This window comes from Salminus brasiliensis, chromosome 19 (genome assembly GCF_030463535.1).
Source record: "Salminus brasiliensis chromosome 19, fSalBra1.hap2, whole genome shotgun sequence".
Taxonomy (NCBI): Eukaryota; Metazoa; Chordata; class Actinopteri; order Characiformes; family Bryconidae; genus Salminus; species Salminus brasiliensis.
Window position 1 is genome coordinate 6,702,701 of NC_132896.1, and position 19,452 is coordinate 6,722,152.

The following is a 19,452-nucleotide window of genomic DNA, read 5'->3' on the forward strand; positions in this document are numbered from 1 at the left end:
TCACTGCTCTTTCAATGCCTTCCATTTCTCTTCTTTACTTTCTGACGTGCCCCATGCCTTTCCTGGGAACAGGGCACGGAGAAAGCCGGGTCGAGAGATGGAGTTAAATGTATGGGGAGGGAGGGAGGAAGGAGGGAGGAGAAATGATAAATGTTTAAGTGTCTGCACCCTACTTCATGCCAGAGTCAATGATCCCTAAAGTGGGGACCACCATGGTGGCTGAAGAGGGTTGGTCTCAGTCTCTCACATGGCTGGACCCTCAGCTCCCCTCTCCTCACGAGGCTCGTCTGTCTGCAGCGCCTGCTGGAGAATTAGAGCCTGGTTGTCCAGACACTCTTTCAGCTTGTCTTCTGTCAGGGTGAGACGCTCTTCGAGAACAGCCACGGTCTGAAGCACAAGCAGAGCACTAGAGTCAGCATTAACAAGTTTATAGGGCATCAAAAAGTGTGGTATAATGGCAGTAATTCAAGTGCATTGATTCTAACAATATTTAATATCTAAAGTTGCACTCGTTTGCAGACCAAAATACCATTCTGAAATACATGGAGAAAAAAAAACCCAACAGCAGCAGAAGCCAGCCAGAACTGAGTCACCTGAGTTAGAATGTCCAGCTGCTGGACAATGTGCTCCAGAGTGCTTCTGAACGCCGGTGGAAGCCCAGAGCGTTCATCAAACAGGTTCGTAACCCCACATCCCAGCCTTTCCTCCTCTTCATTTTCCTCTGGCTCCTCCTCTTGTCTGTAAGTACAGGTGGAGGCAGAGGCAGTGCTGGTGCTTGGTCGATCTCTGTAGCCTGTGACTCCACCTGCATGTCCACCAACACCCTAATTGGGATCAAAGAGGAGGGAGAAAAGAACTGCAATGAGTCAAACATCACAACCATTGACTAGGGGTAAAATGATGCACTTGATACACGCTTACGATTTGATTCACAATTTAATATTCACAATATTTTAAATTAAAATAAATAAAATAAACAAATAAATTACTTTATTTAAATGCTCATCATCTAATGAAGGGACTAGGAGACAGTAAGACTGAAATATCAAATGTTTGCACTGAAGTGGGGTGCTGATGGTCCTGGTTGTCTGCCAACTTTGGTGCTCAAATAAATGCAACTACATTAGATACAATTACTATGATATTATTATTATTATTATTATTATTATTACTAACAACAACAATAATAAAGTGAGTGACTGGTCAATTCACTTTCCGCTATTTTAAAAAACAGGGAAGCCTGAAATTGCACACTTGCATATTGTATGATGCAATATGCTGTTAGCTGTGTATTTCGCCATGTAGAGTTGTAGAATGTATGAATACAGTGTGTCCAAATATTTGTGGACACCCTTTCTAATTAATGCATTCAGCTGCTTTAAGTCTAGTCCCTGTAGAGAAGTACTTCCAATAGAACAGGACTCTCTGGAGCAGATTAACATGAACCTATTGGCACCCTGGCTAATGCCAGGCGTGGGCTAGTATTGAGCTGATGAGCTGCGGAACAGTAGAACTGTGTTCTCTGGAATGATGGTTAGTGCTCCATCCAATACTTTTGGGATGAGGTGGGGTGGTGACCATCCAGCATACTGGCCTCATTAACATGCTTGTCGCTAAATGCAATCAATTCCTCACAGCAATGCTCCTCCAAAATCTAGGAGAAAGCCTTCATTCCTTGATTTCAATCGGAAATAAGGATGATCTGTTTTATGACACATTTTTGCATACTGCCCCAGCCTAGTTGAAGAGTATGTGCTGGACCAGAGACAACACTTAAAACGCTCAGTGGCCAGGACAAAAACTGGAAACCACTGTCCTAACATTGCCTGAAGACATCATTTCTGAATGGGTGAAGCCTAAAGGCTCTCCTTCTACTTGGCATCCAAGCACCTGTTATGCTGCATAGCCTTGCCAAACCCTGACTGCTGACTCTGGGAGACTGGGGCCACTGCATCAGAGCATGGGGGTCTCGGACCCTCAGGGTCAAGCAGCATTAAGGCACGGCTCATCACCAGAGTAGGGAGGACTCTGAAGGAAGGGGGGGGGGGGGGGGGGGTGCACACATTCCTGGCCTAATGCAGGAAGAAAATCGATTGCGGCCCCTTGCTTCCTGTGCCTCGTCCCAACTTCAAAGACCAGGCCAGAGAGACAGCAGCATGGCCTGGGAGGGGAAGAGGGGTGAAGGGGGGGAGGAAGGAGGTGAACAAAGCAGTCAGTGTGTAGTAGAGCCAGTTTGTGGGTCCCTCCTGCACCCACCGGCCACATCTGGGAAACATCTGTTCACGTCGTTTGTAGGCTCTATGCTCTCCGGACCTAGCTGCTTCTTCAGATTTTTTTTTCTTCCCCCTATCGCTCTTTCTTCCTCATCCCCCCATCAGCACAGGAAGCCCGAGTGCAATTGGCCGGAAAGGGGCGAGGATAATGGGGCTTGCCTGACTGCCAATCAAATGACCAATCAGAGTGGTCTTCTGTCTGGGTCTTGCTTGGAAGACTCAGACATGAATCACTGCCATGAAAACCAGGCCCTGAGCACATCCAGTGCCTAGCTTACCTGCTTTAGTAAGTAATGCGATTAGCTGGAAAGATGGATGACTAATCAATGACGAGCTCAAATCGCTGGGCGTTGCAGTGGGTTTAACAGGGCAAGTGGTCAGTGGATGGGGTCAAATCATCTCCCATACATCCGGGAACTCTTACATAAACAAAAAAATCTGTAGAAATATCCCATAAAAGATTACACATCTGTCCTGAGTCACTGATCAACGACGGCATTAGATTACCTCTATATGATTGGTCGCTTAATTCGTCCCTGATCCCGATGACCGCCTTCTCAGTCAAAACTTTTCCATCACCGTCAGACTTGCATGCAATCATTCATGCAAATCCAGGACCACTGGACTGGAGTACAGTTATATAATAATGAAGACCCACGCATTCTACTACCAGCTGCCAGAGACCGCGTGAATTAACAGCATGAACATTCAGATATGGTGGTGTGAATGAGTGCAGCGCACCATATATAGTCAAATGATGGCATGACCCTGGCAGTCTGCTCAATGGGTCTGAAGTGGGCACAGGTGGGTCATTACAGCTTGAATATAATCATTCAGCTTGGAGGCCAGAACCATGGCCATTATGCCGGCCAAGGTATAATTTATGTCAACAAGCTTGCCGGCTGCTAAACAGGTACTTGGTCTCTACTGGGCCAATGTGGAATATTTATGAGCTCCTTCAGACCCACAAAAAAGTCCCGACAAGCCTTTGAAATATCACCCAGTTCCTCGCGCTGCACCCCACAAACGGAATGTTTTGTCTAACACCAGGAAAGATCAGACGGATTGTGGAAATCGCGTTAACTCTCCTATCCCCATTAATAAAACAACAGCTTAATCACGTGCCTCCTCGCCACAAGCTCCTTTTGACATTACTGCCTGAATCTGGCAAATTGAACACATTTGCTTGAAACAAAAGCATGGAGCTCATGGAGCCTTTGCCTCATTGCAATTTGCCATTACACTTTTTAAAGTTTTTATTAAAAATAGTAACTTTACAGGAGACAATAATAACCTTTAATAGAAGTCAATGTAAACATATTTTATTCCAAGTAATTTTGGAGCATTTCTATTGATCCATTCATTTCAACTGATCCATTCATCATAATGCATCATAATGTTGACCTAATGTGAAGAACATGAATTAAATTAAGGCAAAAGCTGTAAGTCTGAACCAGCCTTTATTAAGCATTAAGCCCTGTTAGGGAACGTAAAGCCGGTGTTCTCGTAGCCGTTAAACGCGTTCATTATTAAAGCAATATATTCGTCTGCCTGCTACCTTACAATTTCCAGTGAATATGTGACTAAGAGAAAACGGTAACATCTAGAATCTGTGATTTCAGTTGAATAACTGTGCCAGTGTGTGTGTCTGTGCACTTAAACCCTTGGGCTTGGATATAAAGCTAAATCTAATGACTCTGTTAGACCATTATTTTAAGCATGTTTCTTTGTGTAGGGAACAGCATAAATACACTAGATCTCACACTCTGATAAAGGGTATAAATATCCCACCCCACTGTTCTGACTGTTAGGCTCATGCTCTTGTTTAGACCTACAGTTATATTTAAAATGTAAACCTTTATTCACAGTTTTGTCCAAATCAAATATGAAAATACAATTTTAAATGCTCAAATGAATCATTGAGAAGAATCGACGAATCAACAAAATGGTCGCTAGATAAATCAGCAGGAAGTAGGAAGTCATTAGTGGCAGCCTTAAGCGAAATGTGTCCTCCGCATTTAACCCATCTGTGGTAGTACACACACACACACACACACACACACACACACACACACACAAACACACACACAAACACACACACAAACACACACACACAAACACTAGTGAACTAGTGGCAGTGAGTACCCACACACACCCAGAGCGGTGGGCAGCCAACTCCAGCGCCCGGGGAGCAGAGAGGGTAAAGGGCCTTGCTTAAGGGCCCAACAGGGCCAGCTTGCCGAGCCCGGGAATCGAACCCACAACCCTGTTATCAATAGCCCGGCGCTCTAACCACTGAGCCAAGTGAAACATTATGAGGAGCTGTACTTTTACACTGCCACTCCAAACAGCTGTTTTTGGCACCTGAACGATGTGTAGAGTGGCAGCAGTCTTCGCAGTCTCAGCATTTGATGGAGACAGGCCTCTTTCACATCTAATATCTGTATTTAATAGGTTTCAACCCTGCACTGAACACAGGTATCCTCTAACCTTCAACTGCACTGACTCAAACACATTAAGCTATTAGGAGCGCAGTGCCGGCTGTCTTGTGATGAAGTCGAGAACATTTCCTTGTCACAGGATGCCATGTAATGCCATTAAAGTGAGCACTCCCAGCACAAGGAAATCCTTATTGAAATCAAAGGAGGCATTAGAGCTTTTGACCCCCCCGCCTCCCCTGCCCCACACACAACCCCCCACCCCCTCCTCTGCCACCAAGTTCATTTCAGCCTCCTTCCGCTCGTTCGCTCACTCTCTATCTCTTTATCAGTCTCGGTGCAGATCAAAGTCTGATTTCCGCTGTGTAGAGTACCTGCTAAAGGGAGGCTAATGGAGTTAAAGCTCCTCTCTGGCTCTGCTCACCGCTCTGATTAGGTTTCATATTGGTGTGCACACAGCTTCTACTTCCTGTACTATTCACAATGGATCATATCAAGTCAGGATGTGAGGTGCAGCTGAAGCATCTGCTTTTCCTTGCTTTGAAGATCCATACTGCGCATCCTTCTTCTATTCTGAATTCAAAGGCGGCGAATATAGGGGTGGTGTAAAGCTGCGGGACTCAAAGCCATATGCTGTAAGGTGTAAATTTAACAGCTAAATCACGACCAGGCCAAAATTCCTATCGGCCAGTCAGAACCTCCACCCGGTTATGTCTATAATGATAGTCAGTATAAGTATTAGCACAGGGCTGTAGCCAGGTTTGGCAGTTGCCCTACTCAAACACACCTGATTCAACTCCTGACTCAATTACCAGACAAAGTGGGTGTGGCAAACTACCAAACCAAAGACCGGCCCTCCAGGACTGGACACCCCCACTAAGGAATGATTTCAGCTACTTTATGTTGAATCTGTTTCTGACAGATGCGCAAATGCACACTCACAGCTTGTCTAGTCTCTGTAGAGAAGTACTGCCAACTGAACAGATAAGCAGATAAACAACAAAGCTATTGGCACTATGTCTAATGCCTGGTGTGGGCCAGAGAGGTATAAAGCCTTCCAGCATTGAGCTGTGGAGCAGTGGAAAAACTGTGTTCACTGGAATAAAAGCACTCTATACTTTATAATATAATATTTATGATCCTTTTGGGTAGGGCTGCACAATATATAGTTTTAACTTCGCCATCGCAATGTGGGTATGCTCAATAGTCACATCGGACATCAGAACGTGCAATGCCATGTGAGGTTCATTTAATTAAATGACTAAATGAAATTCACCCTGTTCTCAAAATCTGCCCCTAATTATTTATTAATTTTACTTCCATCTTCGATACACTGAATGCATTGTTCATACTGTATTGTGGCATGCTGGATCATGGATTTAGTTGAAATCTGGTAAGAATTATATCGCAACACACACACACACACACACACACACACACACACACACACACACACACACACAAATTAAAGGTCATTTTATTTGACCAATATAGTGCAGCCCTACTTTTAAACATGAAAACATGAACCTAATGCCAGGTGTGAGCTAGAGGGGTATAAAGTCCACCAGCATTAAGCTGTGGAGCAGTGCCACTGTATTCTCTGGAATGATCCCAAAAAATAATCCTATATTTTGGGATGAGTTGGGAAGATGAAGTCGGGTGGTGACCATCTGACATTTTCTCTATAGTATATACAGTGTATATACAGAAATTAAGTTGTTTGTGTGTGTGTGTGTGTGTGTGTGTGTGTATGTATGTATATATATTAAAAGCCAGTTTGAACTTCTCTGATGTCACAAAATCCAAAATCAAGGCATTTACAAATATCCCTATTTAACCAACAGTAGTTTAGCCACGCCCACTTACGCAAATGTTATAAGGAGTGTACCAGCCTGGACTGTTTTTTGATTGAGGCTCAATATATGGTGCCCAGACGCCATATTGAGCTTGTTTATGTATATCAGTTTTCAATCAGTAGGTCAAGTAAGAATTTGGACTGGTTTTGGCACACAAAACCAAAATAATAATCATAAGTGAACCTTAGAGAAAACGATAAAATACAAGAAAAATATAAGCAATGAACCCTTTAATGAAGTGGCATTAAAGTCGTCCTTATTTATCTCTTCCTATTAAAACCAACGTATGTTTGTTTTGCAGAGTGTTCTTAAACTCTGAATAATCACTAGATCACAGGACTACTAACATAACCCACAGCGACACTCTTAGCGGTAACTGTAACTTTACTAAATGCTATCATGCTACAGTACCCCCACTGCCTTCACAGATATCTCAGGGAGCTGCACTTACGCAGCCAAGTGAGCAGAGCTGGCCAGTGACACTGGCTAGCGCAGCGGAAATGTGAAACCAACACTTGTCACTTTGAATGTAGGCCACTTCCTGTCAGGGGACATGAGCCACAGCTGTCTGCAGCTTCACAGGACAGGAGGACAGGTCAGCGAGGCCCATGGCCGAGGCTATTCTACATCCATCCAGATCTCGGCTCAGAAAATAGAAAACAGAGCCAGCGGCAGAAAAGCAGGGGAAACACATCCCTCCTTCCAACCACCTTCCTCCCTCTATCTCTCTCTCTCTCTCTCCCTCACACATTCCTTTTCCCCCACACTTCTCTCTCTCTCTCCACCATCAATCTCTCTCTCTCACCACTATTCACTCGCCCACACACTCCAGGCTCCAGGGCAGACAAATATCCGCTTCCATGGATGCCATAAAAACAGCACCATTTTATAACCAGCTTTGTGACTAACAGGTTATGTCATATTTCGACTGGGATTAGAGCATGCACCTTGAGCGGGACGGCAATCAAACAGGTACACGGCAACAGAACCTGCAGAGCGGCGGCCGCCTTGTGCATCCGGACGGAGTGCTCTCTTTCTCTAGCCATGGTCAGTGTGTGTCCAGCTGTGCTATATTATCAGTTTCCTGGACCTACCGAAAGGAAAGAGGAGGCCACAGGATGCGAGTGTCTTATGCAAACCAGAGCTGCAAGGCCAGCAAACTGCTTACTCAAGAGACACCAGTGACGATCGGTCAGGAAATGGGCGATACGTGCAAGAAAGGAAGGGCAGAAAGGGGAAGATAGGGGTCAATATTGGCCGGCAGATCAACTCTGAATGCCCTGCTGGAGGAACGAGGGGATTCCTCCACGGAAACGGGAGCAGGCTGGAAGGAGGCAAAAGCTGCATTCTGACCCAATTCCCGGCTGAAGCACAGTCTGTCACTGAGATCCCACTGAGCAGATGAGTCATCAGCTGAGAACAAGCCTGCGCGCGCACTTGGAAACACACTTGTGCGCACACACACACACACACACTCACACAGATATACACACACTTAGAGACACATCTTGAGACACTCGAAATTGCTCAAAAACACGCTGAAAGCTGTTCAGCCTGCTTGTGATCATGTCGTGATGTGAAAATGCAGCGTTAAATAACCTTGCGAGAGAGGCGAGAGAAGCGCGCCGCGCTCCCACATGAAACGCTTGTTGTGTCTGCCGGCGGAGCCGCTGTTATTGTTTGTGTCCTGTGTTGCCAGCCCGTTCCTCTAGAAGGCGGACGGGGTTAAGCAAACTGGCCACGCTGCCGGTATCTGTGCATCTCTGGACAGCTTCCAAAGGAAATTTAGCCGCTTATATAAAAGGCATCAGTGAAGATGAGTCATTGTGTGAAATGTGGAGATGAAGGCTCTTGACTGCACGGTCTCAAAACACTGGCCATTGTTGCAGCTAGCATGTCGGTGACCTACGCAGCGCTTCTGACATTCACACATCCTTCAGTGAAGGAAGGTAATACAGATACATGGCAGAAGATGAAGAAGGGTGGAACTTAGCAGCTCCGCTATGACTCACATCCCGCTTTTTAACTGCACTGCAGAAACGGGGAAAAGTTGAGGTGAAAAAGCAAGGCGTGGGGGAAAACGCTGAACGCACAGAGCTACCAGTATTAAGAGTATGTTAAATATCACGTACAGCAAAATGTGTCCTCTGCATTTGACCCATCCATGGTGAACACACACAAACACACATACACTAGTGAACTAGAGGCAGTGGGTGCACACTCACACCCGCAGCGGTGGGCAGACAACTCTAGCGCCCAGGGAGAAGGGAGGGTGAAGGGCAGTGGCAGCTTGCCGAGCCCGGGTATCGAACCCACAACCCGGAGTGCTAACTGCTGAGCCACCACTGACTTCCTAGCCATACGTAGACAGATGAGCTGATGCGTTAGGATCCTTCAGCAGCAACCGGAAAGCTGAGTCTACTGAAAGAGACAACAGACAGGGCTGCACAATAGAATAGAATAGAATACTGCCAATAGAATAGGACTCTCTGGAGCAGATAAACATGAACCTATTTGCAACTTGCCTAAAATGCCAGGCGTGGGTTAGAGGGGTCTAAAGCCCCCCAGCATTGAGCTGTGGAACAGTGGTACTGTGCTCTCTGGAATGATGGTGGGTGCTCCATCCAATTCTTTTGGGATGAGGTGGGGTGGTGACCATCCAACATCCTGGCCTCACTAATGCTCTTCTTGCTGGATGCAAACCAAATCCTCATAGCAATGCTCCAAAATCTAGTAGAAGTCCTTTATCTCTAGACAGTAGAGACAGTTACTCCTACTAAAAGCAGGACATTTTTTTTTATTATCCTTGATTTTAAAAGAAGCAATGATTGAGCAGGTGTCCCAATACTTTTGCCCATATAGTGTATATCAGGTTGCTCCAACATTAATGGCATACATCTTCTTAGGCTTTAATGGATGTAATACTCCTAGAATTAACACTATATATTTATGTATATTTTAAAATCCATTTATGGCAGGGGGCTGGTAAAAAAAGGTCCTACAAATGCCATAGATCAGCAAAGCCATAGAAGAACCACATGACCACTCCCAATTACAGTCTGTGGAGTCAACATGGTTGTGAAGCTGCTTTTTTAAGGTAAAAGTGTGACATGATGTTAATTTAACTTCTGTAAACGTGTTCTGCTGCCACAATTTATGAATAATGTCTGGGTCACTCCTGTGAGAGTGGCGAGAGTAAAGCATAATGGGGTAAACTAGCCCTAAGAAGGGAGCAGATTGCTTGACTGACTTAATTAAAAATGAACATTTCAGGTCCACTCAGGACATGCCTGAAAAGAGAGGCTGTGTTTTGCACTTCGGGAGAGAGCAAGTGAGCGAGAGATCGTGAAAGAGAGAAAAGGCAGAGTCCGTCTGTGTGTCTGTGTATGTTTTACAGGCCACAGAAGCAGACGGTGTGATGTCTGGCCCAGGTGAGCTGGCTGGGCCGCCTCTCCTGGCAGATACAAATTAGCGCTCGGTGCGGCAGCCGCGCAGCTTCAGAGCAGGAAGCCATTACGGTGGCATTACGCAGCGGACGCAGGGCAGGAAATTAAATCCGTCCTCGAGAAACTGATGTCACAGTTCTGCCTGTGGGTAATTGATCATTACTGCCTTCCGCTGGCTGAGAGCTGGACTGAGCGCGTGTCAGGGAGGGACAGAGCGACCGGACGGGTCCAGGTGTAAGAAGCGGGTGCGAGATGGTGTGGAGAATGAGCGATATTACTGCTTTAAAGACTAAAAACACAGCTTGCTCCTGTGTTAGGTCAGTCTGAAAGGTCATGGACTACAGCAGAAGCTCATAGAGAAGGGTGTTACACCTGGATGTGGGTTGTTTATCATCATGAAAGTGGATGCAAGCTTAAAAAAAATGAAAGACTAAAACGTAAGTTGCGAAACAGGAAATAAAAAAGGGGAAAAAGTATATATATATGCTTGTTATAGTACATGAATCTGTCTGCAAGATACATGCCTAGAATACTGGCATGTGTGCTTGAACCACGCTTTTACATGATAATAGCTAATGGGTCGAATTATAATAATAACAACAACAACAACAATAATAATAAATATATATATAATACTTATTATTTAATAATATTTATTTATTATTATTATTATTCGACCCATTAGCATATTATCATGTAAAAGCGCAATACTTACAATACCCTGTTTAAACGTTTTTTTGTTTTTACAAGCAACACCAATTTTTGGCATGAAGTAAATTTAGGATCAAAATACGGTCAAATTTGTACAAATATCTTATCTGTTGAGATTTGCACTTCAAAAATTAAACATCAGAGACATTTAAGTAGCCTAGAATGTCCAAAAAGGCATGTTTGACTTTCTCTTATAAATTCTTTGGAATATTTAGGCAAAAAAAAAAGAAAAAAGAAATAATAAAAAAAAACAATCTAGCAAAATTGGCCTAGTGGTCTACCTTTTAATAGAGGGAAAAAGAAACAAGAGATCAGTGTAGGTGCATATAAGGTCCTGGCTGGGTGTTGTCTTTTAAACCAGTTTTCTCAGACACCAAATACACATATGCTGACACCACTGCTAAGATATGAATTATTTTATTATATTCTATATTTTTCAGTTTGAAAAGAAGGGAGGAGAGTGGAGGGAGGGGGAAAATCAACAACTGCTTTTATAAAAATGCCAAAGACAAAGACTGGAGATTTATGGACTTTCTTATTCGTTGATTAATTCGTTCATTCATTCGTTCGTTCATTCATTCGTTCGTTTGTTCATTCGTTCGTTCGTTCTTTCGTTCGTTCGTTCGTTTGTTCGTTCACTGAATCCAGTCATGTGATGTATGGGCTAAACAGAAATGAATGTGAGAACCCCACTGCTGTTGTAAACCTGCAGGTCACACCAAAAGGCAAATGTTGGTTTAATGCTCAACCTCCAGATCTTCAAGCCAATGATTAACATCAGGGTCAACAACCCTCAGACCATCCGTTATCAGCCCGAGATATAATACAGCCAACTGACACCTCATTCAGCTGTGTTTGAACAATCCCTCATCCTGTGTGCTCTTCATGCCAGATGAAACCATATCCGCTTCCCTTATGCTATTACAGGCAGAATTGTGGGTGAGAGATAAAGAAACAAGACGGCGTGTGCACGAGGTGGGACGAGAACATCACACACATCTGCCGAGCACAGTTTAGCCAGTATTACTGCACTTAAAGTTAAACATACGCAGACAAGGTGGGAGGGTGAGTGGGGGGGTGCAAGATGAGGAAACAGCCCTGGCTATTTTCACACTGTTTTCTTTGAAAATAAAAGAACACTGCAGGTTAAAACAGTCTGTCCTGTCCTTCTACAATTACCCACCCATGCAGCACAGCACACAGGTATGAGTTATCATTAAGCTGGGCTTATATGTTGTAAAATGTGCTGTATAATTTCAGTATAACTGATTATGGGATAGCAGTGCCTCGTTTACTGCCGCTGAGGTCGTCCTGCTTTAAGCCAAGTGGAGAATTTCACCAATTGCGTATATTTAAGTTCTGGAGTGGAAACGGTCACTGAGAGTAGGACCCAGCGGTTGTGATGTCATTTTATTTAGCTAGTCATCTTTGTCTTAATATATAAGTGGAACATGGTAGTGATAAATTTGAAAATTGGGGGTGATAAATCTGAAAATCTAAAATTAGGATTTTAAAGTAAATGTTTCGACGAAACGCTCAGAAATCAGGACATTATAACCATTAAATGATCAATTCTAACCATTTCATTAGATGGCCTTCGGTCAAGATTTAATTTCAAACCACCTATTTGAAAAATTATATACTTTTTGTTTATTATTAATCTCTCTCGTTATTAATCTCGCGCTCTCTCTCATTATATATATATATATATATATATATATATATATATATATATATATATATAAAAGCTGGAATTGTCGTTTACAGTATATTACAGTACGCTACCATCAGAAATACAGTTTACTGTAGAAAAATACTGTTTAAAAAATGGCAAAGTAATTTTCCTTACTGCTTATGTATCACATGTGTACTGACATTAAGCAGCATGATTTTATATGACATAACTTGCCATCATATGTTATTTGCTAATAATTATTTTGGATTGGAATTGGAATTTTTGGAATTTGGAATTTTTGCTAAAGTGTATTTACAGTTATATTAGTATACTGTGTAATATATATTATGTAAGTACATTTATATAAAGTATATATAATATATAATCAATCATATATGCAATTTATAAAATGGAAAATTCAGCCCTTATCTTAAGTTTCTCTAATACCTGTAATTACACCTTAATAATCTAGGCAACAACAATGTAACTCCTGGTGATGTCTTTACTGTTACAGATGGATTACAGTACACCTGTATATCTCAGTAGCTGTAACAGCAAAGTCCCTCATTTGCTTAGACATGTGCACTAAGATGATGATAACAGCATTTTTCTGAACTGCTGATTTAGTTTTTATCTTTACTGAGATGCACTTGTGCAACTGAACATGCACACGCACACGAGCTTTACTGTTAATGCAGCTGGAACAGTGAATACATCACCAGTAGTTAAGACTGTTGTTACAGAGACTGTTAATGTGTAACTGTAGTTATTGGAGACGCTTAGAAAGTGGAACTGAAAAGCACTCCATAAATTTGTAAAGCGTTTTTGTTTCCACCTTCTTGAACGTTGTGCGTCTCATCCGTCTCACAGTGTCCTTTCAGTTTCCTGGCTGACTTTTTTTTTCTTCTTCTACAGATCCACGCTGTTCTTTTGTTCCATTTACCTACATCTCACCGCTCTCCTCAATTTGCCTTTGTTTTTAAACTCTCTGTAACTTTCTGTTCCCCTTTTTCCTCTGCTGCTCTTCCACTTATTGTGAGCTGCAGTGAGCACTCGGGCTTCCACTCTCCACCCTCCCTCTCTTCCTCTGCCTCCTACAGCCATTTTTTTTTTTTTTTTTTTTTTTTAGTTTTTACACTTGCGTTCTCTCTCTCTCTCACCGGGTGCAGCTGTGGCTGAGACGCAGCCAGAGAACATTGTGCAACCGCTGCGTAAGCCAGGGGAACATTGTAAGAAATTGTTTGGTCCGAAGCCCGCTGACAGCATACTGCAGCGGTCCAAATGCATGACATCTGCATGAAGAGAAGCAAATTAACAAGGAGCTTTGAGTCATTTTTCATAGATTAGAGAGTGAGGAGGAAGAGCGCGGAGCCTGGCTCAGTCAAGCCATGCAGGTTGTCAGTTAGCTTTACAAAATATCTGCTGTCAAATTTTCTGTGTAAATTTCCATAAGCTTCAGCTTTCTTAAGCTACCAGAAATCAGCCTAATCTACAAGAAATCAGTAAAAGACTTATTAATATTTGAAAAATGGCACAAATAAAAAAAAACATCCACGAGTGCTGCCACTGAAACTGAAAGTGCGAAGGTGCGTTAGAAATCCCCAGCGTGGAGTACTTTAAGTCACAAGACAGTAAGAAAAAAGCTCACAGCAAGGATGGTGCACCATGGACGCATGACCATAAATATGAAATTATGGTCATCCTTCTCTGAGGAAGGCTTGGTAGACTGCATGCCTCACACATTACTTTACTAAGCCTATTAAGATGAGAGAGATGATGTTTAATATGTTCATAGCTGATTTCAGTTCATTTGCGCCATCACCAGTATCTACTATAAATACACTGCTTCTGCAAACTGAATAGACTCTAAGCTGCTGTAACTTTTGGTAATGAAATGCAAACAGTAAATGTTTTTTTTAAGGGTGGGTTTGAGACCAAGTATTCATCCTCAAATCTCACTTACAAACAAATCACCTCCTAGGAGTTTATTTATTGAATCATAATTAAAAATAATTAAAAATAAATCTTTTTTAATAATATGCACGTCAAATTAGGACACCAAAAACCTAAAACCTTTTTATTTTTTTTTTAAACATATTTAAACATATTTTACCTTTATTTGAACAATATTGAGATGGTGATAATCTGATGGTAAAGTAAGAACACCCTCACATTTATTACTACTTAAAATGTCTAAAATTAGAAACCGGTGCAGCACATTAGCTGTAGATGATAAGAACAAGGTTAGAGAGGATTCTGGAGGAGCCTTATGTCTTCACCTCAGACATTTAGTCTGATTTGCTCTTGGCTGTTAAAGTGAGTAGTAAAGATCACCAGGACCAGATTCAGAGAGCTCTCAGAGGCCTTCAGAAAGAAGGGAGTAGAGGTAGAGTAGTGTAGAGTGGAGGGGAGGGGGTTAAAAAGATCTCCTAACAGTCAGAAATCAGCCGTTCCACTGCCTGCTAAATCATTTACAAATGGAGAACCATTAAAGCAACTGCCATCATGGCCTGGTCAGGCCGTCTTAGCAGGTTCAGCCCAGGATCAGACTGCATGATGTGTAAAGAAGTCTACAACAGTCCTAAAAAGGTCATCACAACACCTACACATCACTCTAGGAGCCACAGTGCTCATCTAAGATTAGGTCTCCTCTACTATTAGAAAGAGTCCAAGCAAGTTTAATTGCCACTGGACATTAAAAAAATAAACAATATATAAAATAAATTAATATTTATTTATTTATTTCACATGACATACTGACCTGGAACCAGAATAGTGCATTCAGTCACCGCACCGAATGAAAGCATACACATACACAAACAAGCAGGACTGCACCAGTTTAATGTTGCAGTTCCAACCTCAGAGAACTGATTAACTGATAACCAGCATGCAAATACGGGCCCTGAAAAGTGTGCTAATGTGCGCAAGAATATGAAAATGATACTGAACTTCTGACTTGTCAGCACGCTCGCTTTACATAAGTTCCCTGTGCATGTCAACAACGAAAGCACAGAGCACTCGGTGTACCAGATGCATTGGCGTGTGTGCACACATTTGTGGGTACGTGTGTACCGGACATGGTTATTGCATGTGCTGGAGTTTAGCGCGGCTGGGTGTGTGCGTGCGTACACGCGTGCGCGAGTCCTTGCTGCTAAGCCTGCAGCAGGAAGCAAAGTGAAAGTTCAGGCGCTTGATTGACAACTGTAGCCGTGGGTGGCATGAGGCCCAGCTGAGCCTGTGCCCTTCAGAGGGCCCAGTCAGAGAGTGTCAGGCACAGCGAGTGTGTCTCTGAGCCAGCGGGGGGTCTTTCAGCCCTGCCATTAGCCCTGCAGCCACACAGCGGACCCTCACTTCTATAGCCAAGCCCCTCACAATACTTCCTGACTGCTGTAGAAGTGCGAGTTGAGTTTACTCAACCAGCTCGACGCAGAGGTGGCCAAATTTACTGCAACGAAACACAACATACAGTCAGAAAAATTAGGACACCCCATGAAAACTGCTGTCTATTTTAAGATACACTACAAGGACAAAAGTATTGGGACACCGGCTCATTCATTGCCTTCTCCAAAATTAAAAAGAGAGTTTATCCTGCTTTTGTTATTCTGCTTGAGTAACTGGCTCTACTGTCCAGGGAAGAAGGCTTTCTACTTGGCTTCTCTACTCCATAACGTGAGGTCAGGATGTTGGATGAGCATCACCCCAACTCATCCCCAAAGTACTGGATGGAGCACCATTCATTGTTCCAGAGAATACAGGTCTACTGCTCCGCAGCTCAATGCTGGTGGCTTTATACCTCTTTAACCCAGACTTGTCATTAGGCATGGTGCCAAAAAGTTCATGTTTATCTGCTTCATAGTCCTATTCTTTTGGACACACTTACATTTACAAGCCTATTTACCACCCTGTTATTTGAATGATAAAAATGATGGACCCCAGCCTCGTGTAGGGCTGTACCAAGAACACATTATTTTTTGTAATTACTCCTGACATTCTTACCACATAATGTTGCTGGGGTGTGCGGCAAGACAGCACAATAGACCGTTGCTGGCTGACTGCGTTAGCTTTTTGCCTAGCTTTCGTTCACTTCACTGGCTTCCCTATGGTGCTCAGTGGTTTCCCTGGATCCTCCAGGATCCCTGTGCGGATACCCGTGGCGTAACGTCATCCAATCAATGCTTCTCCGTTCTCTGGCCACGTAAGGTTTACGCTAGTGAGTTAGGTGTATGTAAATGGTGTGGGTGTAGCTATAGCGAGTCATGACTGTAATGTAACAGTTTTGGGGTTTCAGAATTGGCCAGACTTAAAATCTAGGGCCCCTATAAGTGGTACAGCTGGAACCTTCTGGCACTGAGCAGGAAAATCAAATAAGCAATATTAGCATCAAGTGATGTATGCAGAATGAGGATATGATGTAAGGAATGGCTTCTGCATGCATACATATATGAAATTTCACAGCATTTGTGCATGTGCGAATGTAAACACTCTTGTTGGAAAAGGACAAATCATGTTCCTCTGTAATCCTCTCACCAAAACCCACAAATTCCTCACACTGCCCTGTTTAGATTGGAAGTCCTTGTTTTCATGGCTCCGTTCTGCGATCCGGTCCCTTCCTAGGTGAAATCATACAGCCTTAAATGAATCCTGAATGAAGAAACAGATGTAGTACAAGTTCACTCCACATTACAAGCCTCTGAATAGAAGAGCCCAAACAAGGACGAGCGAGTAAGGGTGTCATCCAAGAGAAGGAGAATTCCATTTTACCCGTGCCAGAGAAGTGTCTTGAGCATGTGCTGAACCTGAAACGGAAACCCAGACTGTAGCATGACTTTCCCACAGCTGGGCTGGGCAGACACCTCATCCTGTGCCAGACAGGAGCGAAACCGGAACGGTTCAGCGCGCCTCCGGCATATCAAATACGCCAGGCTTTTCAAAAGGTGCGAAACGAGCACCTAATTTTAGTGCCGGCGGAAAGGTGCTGGGATCTCCTTCCCATGACAGCCTTGTAAATTACCAGGAGTGCCAGCTATAAGTGAGGGAAGGAGTATGTGTGTGTGTGTTGGGGGTGTTGGTGGTAGTGGGGTGAACAGGAAGAGAGAACGGTGAGGCATCTGTACAATGTGCTGGAACTCAAGCTCCGAGCCTGGTGCATTTTTCTACCACCGCTTAGGGGAGGTCAGTGTAGGTCAGTGCAAAGAGTGGGCGAGGGGATCAACGAGTCAAGCCTTCAGACAGGAGAGGCGGATGTTTTCCTATGCACTATAGAAAAGAAAAAAGAAAAAAAAAAGATGGTGGGGAGGATAAAAAGTACAGCACTAGCAGGAGAAGGAAGGAAAAACAAAAGATAAGAGGGCTGTTCTTCACTGTTCATGAAATTCCACCACCTGTGTGGGTTGGGTTAATGTCAAGCAGATCCTCTCTCCATGATAAAGTCAAGTGAGGATGAGCATTCATTGTACTGCTTTGTCTTAGTAACACTGAGGTCTTTTGTGCTCTCTCGGTGAGACGTGGCTGAGGGCCACAGTAGATTACTATCTAAAGCACAGGGCAAAACCCCAGTATTATAATTTTACATCTGGCAAAAAATACCAAGACAATTTGCCTCGGAGGTCCAGAGCACTGTAGAAGCGGATCTCAGAAACGGAATGTAAAAGTCTGGTGGGTTCACATGATAATGTTCCTGTTCTTGCATTTCAATCTCAATATAAAGTCCCTTAACCAGTTAAAACAACCATCTATGCTTAATTCTGTTCCTTTTACATAGACCTAATATAATAAATATATAGAGGTGGGTGATATAGCAAATATAACATCACAACACCTCAAGAAGTTTCAAATGGACATTCCAACCAATTCCAACTAAATCCTGCTAACCAGGACTGATTATTCACTCTCTATAACAAAGCATGTAGTATTGACAATACCCAGCATCCTCAGATGTAGTATTGACGATACCCACAATATCATCAGCAAAGCATATTTTGTCACATGGTGATGCCATTCATCATGACATTGATAAACATCACTGTATTTCCCATCCCCCATTACATCTGAAACAACAACATCTGAAAAGCTATTAGAACTGGCAGTTGAGTTTTCTTTCTAATGATGTTAATCTGGCTCCCCAGGGCCCCCCAGGCCCCCCCACCGCTGTAAACGTATAAAGTATGTCTTGATCTATGAAGATCCTCCAAAAGCCAAAATTGCTCCCGTCTCTATGTGGAATGGGCAGTCCTAAAAGTGGGTTAGGTTTATGTCACTATACCCCTGACCAATCACAAGACTAACATGGCCGAAGCCTCCCTTCGAGTCTGAGCAGCCTGGAGAGCTAAAGCTAAAGCTCAAGCAGCGACTAGGGGAGTTTAGTATTATACAAAAAATTCAGTATATTAAAATGTGTTCCCAGGGGCTTTAAGAAAGGTTAGTACTTGTACTGTAAATGCAGTACATTTCTCTAATTTATAGCTATTAAATGGCCCATAATAATGAGAATCCAAATACAGCCGAACAAATTTCCTGTTTAAACATGCACAGGTATGGCAGCAGGCTAAATGCTGTCTCCAAACATGGCAAATGACACAAACAAAATCATGTGAGAATGTTCAGAGAAGCACAGGGGACATTCAGAGCTACTGCCAATGTATAGTGTGTGATTACTGAAGTGATTTTACAGCCTAAGCACAAACATATCATTTACAGACAAGTGTTGCCACAGTACTGAAATACCCAACCTCAATAAAAGAAATAAAATAATAAATACTTCTCGTTTTTCTGCTCTGGACCCTGCGTAGAATGACAAGAAGTCCTTTTTAAGTGAACATTTCCGGAGTGTAAAAAGTTAAAAACTGGCTATTTAATAAGGACACACATATAAAAGGGCAGGAATGCTAGTAGAGCCACATTAGCAATTCAGTATTCACCAGAACGTCGGTTCAAGCTTTCCTCTGCTGATGAGGGGTGGCGGGGGACACAGCAAAGCAGTGGGAGGGCAAGACAGAAACTTTAATAATGATCACCTAAGGACTGAAACAATGGGCCTTCTTCAGACAGACATAA

The 19,452-nt window shown here is 43.1% G+C and overlaps 1 protein-coding gene across 3 annotated transcripts in view; it reads right to left on the bottom strand.

Annotated features, from left to right (window-relative positions):
- The window catches only part of poc1b (POC1 centriolar protein B), a 44,391-nt gene continuing 24,939 nt past the window's right edge, over positions 1–19,452 (bottom strand). For all 3 annotated transcript variants that reach the window (XM_072663321.1, XM_072663320.1, XM_072663319.1), the window contains exons 11-12: positions 594–824; positions 1–387 (exon numbers count right to left, since the gene is read on the bottom strand). In XM_072663321.1, coding sequence (XP_072519422.1) covers positions 244–387; positions 594–824 — 375 coding nt within the window. In that variant the 3' untranslated portion in view covers positions 1–243. The remainder of the gene's footprint in view (positions 388–593; positions 825–19,452) is intronic.